Source organism: Myotis myotis, unplaced genomic scaffold (assembly GCF_014108235.1).
Source record: "Myotis myotis isolate mMyoMyo1 unplaced genomic scaffold, mMyoMyo1.p scaffold_m19_p_2, whole genome shotgun sequence".
NCBI lineage: Eukaryota > Metazoa > Chordata > Mammalia > Chiroptera > Vespertilionidae > Myotis > Myotis myotis.
Window position 1 is genome coordinate 4,208,672 of NW_023416324.1, and position 13,709 is coordinate 4,222,380.

General features: G+C 52.1%; 1 protein-coding gene across 1 annotated transcript; it reads left to right on the forward strand.

Moving 5' to 3' along the window:
- Positions 1–5,039: 5,039 nt before the first annotated feature.
- RBP7 (retinol binding protein 7) lies at positions 5,040–11,619 on the forward strand. The gene is made up of 4 exons (XM_036350444.1): positions 5,040–5,173; positions 10,212–10,390; positions 10,507–10,608; positions 11,158–11,619. Exons 1-4 carry the CDS (start codon positions 5,101–5,103, stop codon positions 11,206–11,208), a joined length of 405 nt encoding a protein of 134 aa, XP_036206337.1. The 5' UTR covers positions 5,040–5,100; the 3' UTR covers positions 11,209–11,619.
- Positions 11,620–13,709: the final 2,090 nt, after the last annotated feature.

Consider the following 13,709-nt stretch of genomic DNA (forward strand, 5'->3'; position numbering starts at 1 on the left):
GGACCCCGGTTCTTTCCGTCCCTCTGCTCTGCTGGTCACGTGTCCTGAATCAGGTGCCCCTTAGTCGTAGGATGGCCACCAGTAGCAAGTCTTCCGTGTTCATTTCAGAAGTGGAGAAAGGCTGGCTCTCCACAGCTGTTACAATCAAGCCTCTCCCAGCTAGTGTGGTTCAGTGGTTAAGCGTCAACCTATGAACCAGGAGGTCATGGTTCCATTCCCGGTCAAGGGCACATGTCTAAGTTTCAGGCTCGATCCCCAGTAGGGGGCATGAAGGAGGCAGCCGATCAATGATTGTTATCATTGATGTTTCTCTCTCCCTCTCTCTTCCTCTCTGAAACCAATAATATATATATTTAGGGGAAAAAAAGACTCAAAAACAATCAAGCCTCTCTCAGCAGCCCCATCAAACTTCTCATATCTCGTTGGCTGATTCAGAGTCATTTAAACCTGCTTGTCCCTAAAATCAACCACTGGCAAAGGAGGTAAGATTTCTGTGATTGGCTAAGCCTTCAACCAATCCAGGAATTACCCCCTGGGACTGGGCCGCGCTCCCTGATGACACGGCTTCCTTGCACTGGGAGGGAGGCGTGGATGGTATGAGGTCCACTTCAATGTCTACACTGTTCTTTGCTGGCCCCGTATCAGGCTCCATCAAGTGAGAGAGACTGGTTCTCCTACAAGTGCCCCTCATCAAGTCCCATCCATTACCGACTAGGAGGAGCAGTGTTTGTACCCAAGGGTAGGACCTGGTCTTGGCTATAATTTTATGGTTTACTTTGCCAGTATCAAATGGAAGGAAAGAAAAGGCTCAAATTTAGCCACATTTCTCCCCTTTTTCCTTTTGGAGATAATTTTATCCTTGTCTAGAAGAAAGATTTTAGAATTGTAAATGAGAAAAATTGCCTAGCCCGTGTGGCACAGTGGTTGAGCATTGACCTATGAACCAGGAGGTCATGGTTCAATTCCCAGTCCAGGTACATGCCCGGGTTGCAGGCTCGAGCCCCAGTATGGGGCATGTAGGAGGCAGCCAATAAATGATTCTCTCTCATCATTGATGTTTCTATCTCTCTATCCCTCTCCCGTCTTCTCTAAAATCAATTAATAAAATAAAATAAAATAAAAAGGAGAAAATCACTCCTTATCCCATGGGCAAGTCCAATTTATGGCACTTCAACCAAAATTCAACCCTAGCCCTACTAGATGGCCCTTGCCCAGGCTGGCCAAAAGCCATACCTTACCAGCACAGATGCTAAAATCATTATTACTTATTTCTGTGACCTTCATTTTCAGGCCAAGATTTAGAACAATAAGATTTTAAGGATAGGAAGTAAGCATGATTTCTCCATATCCTGTTCATCTGGAATTTAAACAGGCTTCATGCTCCAGAAATCTAGTCAGAGTTCATAGTTCTGTGCCCATTAAATGGCAAGGTATAGGTAATTCCAGGGTTTGAAAGCAGCCTGTCATATTCCACTAAAGCAGTGGTTCTCAACTTTGAATGCACATTAGAATCACCTGGGACTCTTTTTCAAATCCTGATTTCTGGGCCTCATCCTCTGGAAATTCTGTTTCTTTGTTATGGGGTGGGGCCACAAAATACCACGTGCGGGCGCGCACGTACAGTGTGATTGAAACTTCGTGGCCCATGCGCAGAAGTCAGTGTTTTGTGGAAGAGCCACACTCAAGGGGCCAAAGAGCCGCATGTGGCTCATGAGCCGCGGTTTGCTGAGCTGCAGTTTGCTGACCACTGGGTTAGAGCATCGTCCCGATGCACCAGGCTGCAGGTTCCATCACCTGTCGGGGCACATCCAAGAACCAACCAATGAATGCCTAAACACGGAGAACAGCAAATCAATGTTTCTCTCTTCCTCTCTCCCCTCATTTCTCTCTAAAACCAATCAATACGTGTTTTTCTTTTTAAAAAAAGGCAGTCAACAAACGAACCAAAAAGAGATCATTGTGAATTATGATCATTATGAAGGTAGTAAGCAGAGATGTGATGCAGACTAACTGTATGGTGCCGCACCAGCACAGCCAGGTTCGGTGAGCCTGAGCGGGGGGCAGTGAAGGATTGAGAAAAGACAAGACAAGCCCTAGCCGGTTTGGCTCAATGGATAGAGCATTGACCTGCGGACTAAAGGTCTCAGGTTCGATTCCGGTCAAGGGCACATGCCCAGGTTGGGGGCGAGTCTCATCATTGATGTTTCTGTCTCTTTCTCCCTCTTCCTTTATCTCAAATTAATAAAAATATTAAAAAAGAAAAGACAGACAAGAGAAGAAAGCTGGGTCTGGGTGTGACGCTGCCCTCGCTGAAGGAGAGACAGCACCACGGCCTGTAAGCTGAATCTTTATTTTATAGCCAGATTCCTCGACGCAAAGTAAGGGCGTGGTCAAGATGTTTACAACATTCTCCTGGGTTTCGAATCTACTCGATTACATGCACGGGATCAAGCTTTGTTTACTTGCTGCACCTCCCGCAGCCCATATCACTCAGCCTCGTGGGGCTACAGGTTCGGACCATAAGGTCAAGCTCACAACTATCACCTTTGGCTAAAATTGTGCTCGGACTTGCTTTGCCACGAGAGGATCGTGCCCTCTCATTAGGCCCAGGCTTGAGCCTGTCCAAACGCTGTAGCCGCTCTCCACAATGTATATTAGAAGTGATATCAAAGGCTGTTCTGAAAAGGTGACGCTTAGAGATTTTTGAAGAGATCCAAGGCTTTCTCTGTCCAAGTTCTAACCCAGGGGTGGGCAAACTTTTTGACTCGAGGGCCACAATGGGTTCTTAAACTGGACCGGAGGCTGGAACAAAAGCATGGATGGAGTGTTTGTGTGAACTAATATAAATTCAAAGTAAACATCTTTACATAAAAGGGTACGGTCTTTTTTTTCAATAGTTTTATTCATTTCAAACGGGCCGTAGTTTGCCCAAGGCTGTTCTAACCCAACTGGAAAATAAGATGAAAAAAGCAACAAATGGAGAATCTAAAGAGCATTTCAATTACTGACAAAGTCTAGGTTAGAGGTCATAACTTAGTGTGAGGGTCGGAAGAGGGATGGGTTCCCGTGACAGATTATTTCAAAGGTGGCCATTCTAAGACCTGCTGTTCTACATGCTCTTCCATGTGACATTGGGAGATGCGGTCCGTGTTCCCGCCCTTGGGGTCCAGGTGGGTCTGTGATGGTGCAAGTGATGTTGGATGACTTCTGAGGCCAGGTCAGAAAAGATGTGCAGCATCCTCCTGGTCCTCCTGGGACACGCCCTCCTAGAACCCAGCCAGCCAGCCCTGCTGTGAAGGCGCCCACGCTGCCCAGGGCCCATGGTGAGGCCCAGTGAGGAGGAACCTGCCCCCCAGCCCACAGGCCTGGCTGTGCTCCCAGCCAAGAGATAGGCAACACCAATTTACCAGCCAGGAGACTGAACCATTTGGGAAGTGACTTTTCCAAACCGGAGTCACGTGACTCCGGCTGATGCCTCATGAAGCTGAGAGCTCTGCCCAACTGCAGGTTTGTGAGCAAATTAATGGCTTTTTGTTATTTTTCAGTCGTTACATTGGAAGGCAGATAACTTATACACGCATTTCCCCGGGCTAGACTCTGGAGCAGCCTGCCGGAGGGGACCTGTGGGTCCTCAAGTCCGTGTTCCAAGGGGAGAAGGGAAAAAATGAAATACCCTGTGTTTAGGATTTGTGATAGATTCACTGCCGAGTTGATAAAAAATGGGTCAATGGCAAGGAACTCATTCAGGTTTTCCTGAAATGTTTCCAGTTTCAGCCGTGAAAGCTCCATGTCACACCCTGGGCTCCATGTCACACTCACTCCTTCAGTCTCAGGGAACCAGCGTGGTGGTCGCCCTAGCTGCCCTCGATCAGGGGACTCATCGCGTCTCCCGGGAGAAAGCGAGGGTTTGGAAAGAGGCCCGGGCGTTTGGGGAGCATTCCCCTCTGCCGAGAGCATGATTAGGAAAGACTGTGCCCCTAATAGTAACTTTTGAACTGGAAGCCCAAGGAGCCAGCTGTGCAAAACCCCGGAGGTAAACAGCCCAGGAAGAGGGAGCACCAGGTACAGACGCGAGGAAGGCGAGAGTGTGAGCTCTGCCAGCGCTGCGGCCACAGCACACCTGGCGGGCGGGACTGGAGTTTCGAGTCAGGATGGAACTGTGGGAGGAGGATCCAGAAGCCCCCTCAGGAATGGCTTTATGAACCACAGCAGAGGGTTTTTAAGCAGTGGCGAGCTAAGATCCGAGTTCCATCTCTCAAAAGCTCGCTCTGGCTACAGCTGGAGAATGGTTTGCTAGGATCAGAGTGGAAACAGCCAGGCCAGGGCGGAGGAAAGGCATGAGAAAGGCTTAGTTTCGGATGCGGAACCAGCAGGTCTTGGTGATGGGTTGGAAACAGGGGAGCCACCCGCAGTGAGCACAAGGTGGCCAGTGGTGCAATTTGCAGAAGCGGGGCGCTGGGGAATACGTCTGTTTTATGCTTCTGTCTTATGTGTTCAGTCTGAGAGGCCTTTAGGGCATCCAGTGGAGACAGCGGGTAGGCAGTGAGAGCTGGCGTGGGAGTTCTGGGTGGGGTGGGGGGTGGGGGGATCAGGCCGCCTGCGTTTGAATCCAGACTCTTCCACCCACTATATGACCTTCGGCAAGTTACTTACCTTCTCTTTGTCTCTGTCCAATGGAGATAACTAAGTAACTATTGGAGAAGTAGGTCTTTGTGACAAATAGTAACAAACATCGGAATCGCTCCGTCAGTGTTGGCCGTTAATATGTTTGCGTCCAGAGCTCCTGGAGGGGTCAGAAATGGACATTTAACTCTGGCCTGGATCTCAGTCTGGGTTCCGCGCACGTTTGGGGTGACAGGAGGAGGAGCCCCGAGGAGAACAGGCGCGAGCGGCCAAGGGAGCCTGGAGGGACTGGGCTCCTCGGAGAGAGTGTGGCGGGTGGGGGGGTGGGGGGGGGCCCCCCCGCCGCCCCGCCCTGCCCCGCCCGCCCCTCGCGGTCCGGCCCGGCCCCGCCTCCGCGGCCCGCACTTAGGGCCGAGCGCACGCTGCTCGCCCGCCCTGCAGTCGCCCCCAGCCCCGCGGTGTCGCCCCAGCCCCGCCATGCCCGCCGACCTCAGCGGCACCTGGAACCTGAGCAGCAGCGACAACTTCGAGGGCTACATGCTGGCCCTGGGTAGGCGGGGCCGTGGGTGGTCGCAGGCGGGGGCCGTGGGGGTCGCAGGCGGGGCGTGGGTGGTCGCAGGCGGGGCCGTGGGGGTCTCAGGCGGGGCGTGGGTGGTCGCAGGCGGGGCCGTGGGGGTCTCAGGCGGGGCGTGGGTGGTCGCAGGCGGGGCCGGGGGGGTCGCAGGCGGGGCGTGGGTGGTCGCAGGCGGGGCGTGGGTGGTCGCAGGCGGGGCCGTGGGGGTCGCAGGGGGGGGCGGGGGGGGTCGCAGGCGGGGCCGTGGGGGTCGCAGGCGGGGGCCGTGGGTGGTCGCAGGCGGGGGCCGTGGGGGTCGCAGGCGGGGGCGTGGGGGGTCGCAGGCGGGGCCGTGGGGGTCGCAGGCGGGGCGTGGGTGGTCGCAGGCGGGGCCGTGGGGGTCTCAGGCGGGGCGTGGGTGGTCGCAGGCGGGGCGTGGGTGGTCGCAGGCGGGGCCGTGGGGGTCGCAGGCGGGGCGTGGGTGGTCGCAGGCGGGGCCGTGGGGGTCGCAGGCGGGGGCGTGGGGGGTCGCAGGCGGGGCCGTGGGGGTCGCAGGCGGGGGCCGTGGAGGGGCGCAGGCGGGCGCCGGCTCGGGTCCGGGTGAAGGCGCCGGGGTGTCCGTCCGTTCCCCGTGCGGCTGGCTCCGTGTCTCTCCTTCCCACGTTCGTTCTTCCCCTCGCGTGTCCGTCTGCCCGTCCCCCGTCTGTCCTGCATCCCCGATCCGCCTGCCCGTCCTCTCATTCCCAGGTTACCCCGTCTCCCCGTCCTCCCGTCTCCCCCGTCCCCGTCCTCCGGGGCAGTCTGCCCGCCGGTCAGCCCGCCTCTCCGCCTGCCGCATCCTTCCATCTTCCCCAGCAGGGATCCCTGTCCCCTCGCCCGCCCGCCCGTCCGACCGCCCCTCCAGTCCTTGCTCCCAAGCCCCCATCTTTCCTTCCTCCCGTCCCCTCCACCGTCTCTGTACCTGCCCGTCGGCCCCGCTCCTGCCCCAGCGCGGATTGGTAACCAGGCGGAGGTGGGGGGGGGGGGCGGCGTGGGACACCTCGCGGGCAGACTCAGGGACACGATGGGGTGCGGGCAGGTGAGGGGCGCTCCGGATGGAAGCCCCTCCCCAGGTGACCCTCACCCCGCAGCCGCCTTTAACGCGGGGCTCTGGGCTGCCGGGCCGGGATCCCTTGAACACAGGGGCGCCCAGGGAGGCCCCCGTCCCGCAGCGTCTCCAGGGGCGCCTGGGGCGGCCCCCGCCCCAGGAGATTCCGGTGCCGCTAGATTCGGAACCGAGTTTGAAATCTTTGGTTTCTGGCCTCCGCTCTCCCCTCGAGGACTGCAGGGCGTTCCGGTAGAGGGCGCTTCCCGCTCCTCGATCCCCGCCTCCGGGGTGCAATTCCAGCCCCGAGGAGGGTCGGTGGTGCTGCCTGAGCGCTTAGGGAGCCTGGTCTCCGAGGCTTGGAGGAGGGACCGTGCGTGGCAGGGGTGTGCCGGACCCGCGGGTCTGACCCATGTCCTCTCTCCCCAGAGGGCTGGAGGGTGCTCCCCGCCCTGATGGCGGAGGCCTGCCTCCTCGCCCATCCCCAGTCTGTCCAGCCCTCAGTCTCCTTCCTCAGACTCCTGCATCTGAGCACCTACTGTGTGCCAAGTGCTTTTGACGAAATGCCACCCATCAGTGGCACTTTTGACAGATGGACCAAAGCTGCTGAGAATCCGGGGGTCTGGGGGCTGCTCTGGCTCGCCTCCGTTTATCTGAGACCAGGCCTCCGTTTCCCCACCAGTAAATTGAACTGGGAGTCCAATTTTTTTTATTGTGGTAAAATACCCATGACAGAAAATTGGCCATTGTGACCACTTTGAAATGTCCAGTTCTGTGCCCCAGTGTGTTTTTCAGATTCTCCTCCCCGTCCTTTCTCACACTAAGTAGGGAAGTTTGGAACTTCTCAAGCGAAATCTGATTTATAGTCACACAAAACCTTGTACAGAAGAAAAAGTTGTATTTTCCTCTACCCACCTGGTTCATTGGCAGGGGCCCTGTGGATTAGACTAACAAAGGACAGACACACAGAAGTGGACACACTCGGCCTGGGGCGATGAGTACCTCAAAGGAGTGGGAGGGCCTGAGCTTCTATAACTTCTTAGCGACGAGTAATACTTCCGTAGAGAAGTGACAAGACAAAGGGACTCTGAGTTCCCAGGGTGACAAACAACAGGAAAGTAAATATATGGAAAAACGAAGGGAAAATAAGGGCTACTTAGTAACGTTTATTATGTAGGCTCTTCTGGTGCCAGGCTGATAAGAGCCTAGAGTCGTGTCCCTAACTGCTGTCCGTCCTGGTGCAGGTGGGAGGGGGGAGTGTGGAAGAGAGGGCTCCATGACGTGACCAGCGAGCATCCTGCAAGCTGGACCGGGCCAGAAAGGAGGTGACTTTCTGCAAATCCCCTTAAAGACTGTCTGATTGTAACCGACGTTCATTCGGACATAAACTCGCCCCCTTCCCTTGCCTCCTGCCAGCGCTGGTCCCTGGTACAGGTTGTTGTCCTGCCCTAGTCAGGCATGTAACGTCATTCCCCGAACCTGGTAGCATTTAGGTGCCGTTACCTGTGACTGCCCCCCACTTTACCCTATATAATTATTTGGCACCTGCCAAGCAGTGAGGGGGTCCATTTCATCCTGTAGTCATCCACGACATGTCTTGGATGTTCCCCTAAGAAACTCTGTTCATTACCAGCCTGGAGGGCCAGCCTATTTCTTCGGTCTCTCCTGCCCTCCACTTGCAAAAGTAGATTTTCAGTCTCAGGACCTTACCCTGGGTCTGCGTGGACAAACAGGGTCTCCAGATACTGGAGTGATCAGAAGCAGACTATAAAGCACTTATGCTGAGCTTAATTTTGGCAAGAAATCAGACTCTATAAAAAGTAACATCTGCCCAGATGAAAAGGAAACAAGTAGAAATTGTAGAACTAAAAAGTAACCAACAAGCTTAGAAACTTAGCAAGTGTTCAGATTCCTCTCTGTGTCCCTTGTGGGGGAAGCTGAGGCTGCTCCTTTCCCTGTTATAAGGAGGGAACCTCTCACCTGAGGGTTTTATCAGCTGTGTCAGGGGGACATCAGAGGGTCCCCCCTGCACCTGCCTTCCCCAGGGACCTGCGGCTGGAAATATTCACTCTGCCAAGGTGCCAGGTTTTGAGGTAGAGTGTCCTGAACCCCATCTGATACAGCGTTTCTGTTTGGGGTGATGAAAAATTTCTGGAAATAAATAATGTTGGTTGCATAACATTATGATTATTCAATGCCACTGACTTGTATGCCTTTAAATGGGTAAAATGTATGTATTGACCACAATAAAAAATTACCAAAAATAGAAAAAAAAAAGAATCACAAGGATACTTGGGTAGAAAACCTACAATAAATCCTATATTTCATTTTAAAAAATAAAAGTTCCTTTTAAAAAAAAGTATTGATTGATCCTAGAGAGAAGAAGGGGGCGAGAGAGAAACATCAATTGGCTGCCTTCTGCATGTGCCTCGACCGGGGATCGAACACAACCTGGGTATGTGCCCTGACCAGGGGGGACCTTTTGATGCATGGGATGGCGCTCCACCCAGCCAAGCCACACCAGCCAGAGCACGTGAAAGCTCCTTTTACGTTCAGTTGTTTGAATTAAGTTCATTTTGGGAGTTAGCATTCTCTCCTATCTGAGCCATGTCTCATGACTTTACACAGTGAACTAAAACATGTTTTTTTAAACACAGAGGTTTATATTTCAAGTGAATAAAGATGGCTCCTGTAATAAAAACCAGAAAGTCCTTATCTTGTTCATTGGATGGAAGAAAATACAGGCAGGTGATCTGTCCCTTTTGGCCAAAAACAGAGCTTGAGGTCTTCGTCCCAGTTAAATATTTAAATTAACAAAGTGCTCGGTGAATTAGTCCATGTCCTTTATTCAGAATCTGTGTAAAATTAGCACATGGCATTTACAGGGATTTACGGCACAGAACTCAAATAATCCAAGTGCTTTTAGGTTCAAGAAGATTGTTCTCAGTTTTCCTTTCATTGGAGCAGATTCTCTTAAAGGGGGATTTCGATTACTCTGTGTCCCCTTCATTCTTGGCTATAAATTCCTGAAGAATAGGGAGCAAGCGTTCACAACCTCTAGCCATACAACATGCTCAAAGCTAATAAATGAGAAACGGCGTTCAAATCCACTTTCTATATCAAAACCCTGACCTTCACAGTATTCCATGTTTTCGTCTGTGACCCTTTTTAAAGCTTATTCAAGATTCCTAAGTGAATAGAATCGTGTGCATGATTGCAGTGGTTTTTGAGGTTTTGGGTGTGTGTGTGTGTTGTTGTTTTTTTAACAGTTGTTCAGAAACTGTTCAAATTCTGTCTTCATTTGAAGCGTACATACAAAAAGCAGAAAGAGGCAGAGTTGCTGTAATTGATGTTGGATGGCTTCCTTGTCTCTTTGTCACCCCCTAACGCAGGTGATAAAACCCGCAGATGGTGCCCTGGCCGGTTTGGCTCAGTGGATAGAGCATCGGCCTGCAGACTGAGGGGTCCTGGGTTTGATTCCAGTCAAGGGCACATGCCCGGGTTGTGGGCTTGATCCCCAGTGGGGGTGGCGTGCAGGAGGCAGCCGATCCATGATTCTCTCTCATCCTTGATGTTTCTATCTCTCCCTCTCCCTCTCTGTCTCTGAAATCAATAATAATAAAAAAAAAATTAAAAAAAAACACCCCACAGCTGAGAGGTACCCTCCTTCTAGCAGATGTACTTCTGCTGTGCCCGGCTTCCAATCCACCCCTGAGGCACGCGCTAGCCCACTGCGTCTTCCCCCAAAGCTGTTGAAGTTTTTAAACCAGCCTCTGGATGGAGGTTCGCCAGGATAGCTTTCCCTGCAGGTCCCGTCTCAGCAGCAGATGACATTGACACTATCAGAGAAACACTCGCCATCGAATGCAACGCTTATGAGGATAGTTGCCAAGTTCGTTGCGTTTGCCTCTCTGGTGAAAGCTGAGATTTCTTTTTAAAATTATTTTTAAGGTATTGACTTTGCCACTCGGAAGATAGCCAAGCTGCTGAAGCCGCAGAAGGTGATTGAGCAGAATGGGGATTCTTTTACCATCCACACGTACAGCAGCCTAAGGAACTACCTTGTTCAGTTTAAAGTTGGAGAAGAATTTGATGAAGATACCAAAGGCCTGGATAACAGAAAATGCAAGGTAAAAATCGCAGCAATAACACAGGCCCTTAACTTTGCCAGGTTAATTGGCCGTCAACTTAGTAATAGTCGAGATCCTGTCACAACAAACCAATGTTTTCTCCCTCTGCCGTGCAGAGCTTGGTCACCTGGGACAATGACAGACTCACCTGTGTCCAGAAGGGGGAAAAGAAGGACAGAGGCTGGACCCATTGGATCGAAGGCGACACGCTCCACCTGGTACTTGCCATATTCCTCTTCTTTTTAGTGAGATGATCTAACGTTGAAGAAAATGTTAAGCAGGGAGACCATGACCAGCAATTCTATCAATCTACTGTTTTTTCCCAATTTAAAAATGAAGGGATTGAGATTTAGAAGTGCCCCAACCCCAAACTGGGGATGGAGCCCACAACCTGGGCATGTGCCCTGACCAGGAATCGACCGTGACCTCCTGGTTCATAGGTCGATGCTCAACCACTGAGCCACGCCGGCCAGGCCATTCTAGCAAATTATTGCACTTGAGGGAGTCACGGGAACCCCCAATGTATAACTGGTTGGTCAGAATTACAGGTGGCCTGGGACTTTGATTGATGCCGTAAGTGGGGGCAGTCAGCCCTGCACCCGTGGGCTCTGCACTAACACTGGGTTGTTAGTTGTCAGAACTGAGTTGGTGTGAGAGTTGGAGGAGGGGGTTGGCAAAGACAGCACACGTTTGATGTCAGATCCTTGTGAGTAATAACAGGCCACGTGCCAAGTCACCTTCTTCCTCTTCCTTCCTTCTGATCCCAGGAAATGTTCTGCGAGGGCCAGGTGTGCAAGCAGACATTCCAGAGAGCCTGATGGGGTCCAGCGACCGACCCACGAGCCATGAGTCACGCGGGGCCGAAGCTTAACGCCCGACTACATTCCAGAACGAACAGGTGTTCATCTGCCCTCGTTTGGTGATGGGCCTTGTGGTCAGAGAGGTGTCATGCAGCCTGTACCACAAACCATTTGGATTAGGAGCAAACTGCTCAACTTCAATAAACCTGTCCGACGACTCTGACTTCTTCCTTCTAAATTTTAGCAAGTCCCACTATTTAAGAAGTAATCCGGTCTGTGATGACACAACAATGAATGAGATGTAATTCCTGCCTCGAGGTCTGGCGCGGAAAGTGGGTGAACCAAGCCCTCTGAACAGGGTGACAAGGACAGGCAGCCGTGAGGCCCCGGAGGGCAAGCCTGAGAGTGTGTAGGGATTTGTCAGCCACAGGACAGGGGGCTTGGGGGCAAATGGGAAGAACAGGTCAAGGGGGCCCAGTCTGTCTGTGGAGATAGGCAACTAGTTTAAGAGCTGAAGGAGGAAATTGAGTTGAGACAAAAATGGTTTAATAGCTCCACCAAGAAGTGTGGCTGGCTTCCTTTCCTTTCCTCCCTCCCTCCCCCCCTCCCGATATTCTCCCTCCTCCCCTCTTTCTTCCTCCCTTTTCCTCTTATAACTAGAAAATGTTCTTTTTAAAATTTCCCCACATAAGCAGCCCACAAAATCAAAGTGGGAAGTGCTTTTAGTTTTACCTTCATCCTTTTACCCCCACAGATATGTTTTATCAGAAAAGCTTTGTCCCTGGCCAGGTAGCTCAGTGGGCTAGAGCGTTGTCCCAATACGCCCAGGTTGAGGGCTCCATCCCCTGGCACATATAAGAATAAGTGGACCAACAAATCGGTGTTTTTCTCTCCCTTTTCTCTCTAAACTCAATAAAATAAAAAAATTAAAGAAAAAAAATGTTACGTATAGAAGTTAACAGACATCAGAGTAGGAATTAACAGAAACGTGCGGCCTCCTGAGAAGACTTACTCTCCTCCGAGGAGGCACACAGCCTCCTGTGGGGCTTGTGCAGGGAGGAAGGGTCCGGAAAACTGCCCACTAGTGAGCTTTTCCTTGCAAACGGGATGTGGGGGGTTGGGGGGCTGCACGGATTTTTCTGGACGCTTCTGGGAGCACCTGCCAGGTGATGCTTCATGAAAGGGGCTGGAGCCTGAGGCGTAGGCGGTGACTGCGCCTGGGCTGTTTATTCCCCGTTATTTCTGGGCCATCGTGTGCCCCGCTGTGCAGCAGTGAAATAGGCTGAATAGAGTAACACCGGGACGATGTGGGCTCTGCCCCCTGGGAGTCAGAGGAAGCTTCTGGAAGGACAGCTTTCCAGGCCGTGGCGTGGGAAGCAGAGATGGCACTGTCAGCCACCCTGAGCACGGGAAGGGGCCGGGGAAAGGCCACCCAGGGCCTGCAGTTACGGGAGTTCAGGTTGGGGGACTTCATGCTGCGGCTGCTGCTGCTGCTGAGCTGGGAGGACCCACGCGCCCCCTTCTGGACCAGCGCGTCCTTGGCTCCTGGGGAAGGAGGGAGGGCACGTGCTCTTGTACAGCGTAGCGGTTAGGCGATCGTATACTTCACAAAGGGTTCCTCTGAGGCGGTGTTTTTGTTTTTTGTGTTTTTTTTAAATATATTTTATTGATATTTTACAGAGAGGAAGGGAGAGAGATAGAGAGTTAGAAACATCGATGAGAGAGAAACATCAATCAGCTGCCTCCTGCACATCTCCCACTGGGGACGTGCCCGCAACCCAGGTACATGCCCTTGACCCGAATCGAACCTGGGACCTTTCAGTCCGCGGGCCGACGCTCTATCCACTGAGCCAAACCGGTTTCGGCTGAGGTGGTGTTTTTAAAAATTGTGATAAAATATGCACAACAAAAACTTACCAGTTTACTGTTTTCGGAGTACAGTTCGCTTGCATTAAATGCATTCCCATTGCGGTACCACCGTCACCGCTGTCCATCTGCAAAGCTTTTCATCTTCCCAAACTGAAACCCTGTCCCCATTAAACTGCAACTCCCTCCTCCCTCCGTCCCCCAGGCCTGGCCACCAGCATTCTTCCTGCCCCTATGAATGTACCTGTAGGAGCGGAGTCACCTAATAGCTGTTCTTTGCGTCTGGTTTATTTTACTGCATAGCTTAAATCTGCAAGGTTCACCCACGCGTCAGAATTTCCTTCCTGTAAGGACAGTGCTATTCCACCCCATTGCGTGGAGAGACCACTTTTGTGTGTCATTCATCCCTTGATGGACCTTCGGGTTGTTTCCACTTTTTAGTGATGGTGACTCCATACTGTCATGAAGGTGAGTGTACACATATCTGTTTGAGTTCCTGCTTTCAATTCTTTTGGGTATAGACCCAGAAGTAGGGACAGTGTGTATACAAAGACAGAAAATGCTTGTTCACTAAAAGGGAAGTTGAAAAATAGGTGACAATAACAGTAAACCACCAAAAATAATAAACCACTTCCATAATGTTTATTATGAGC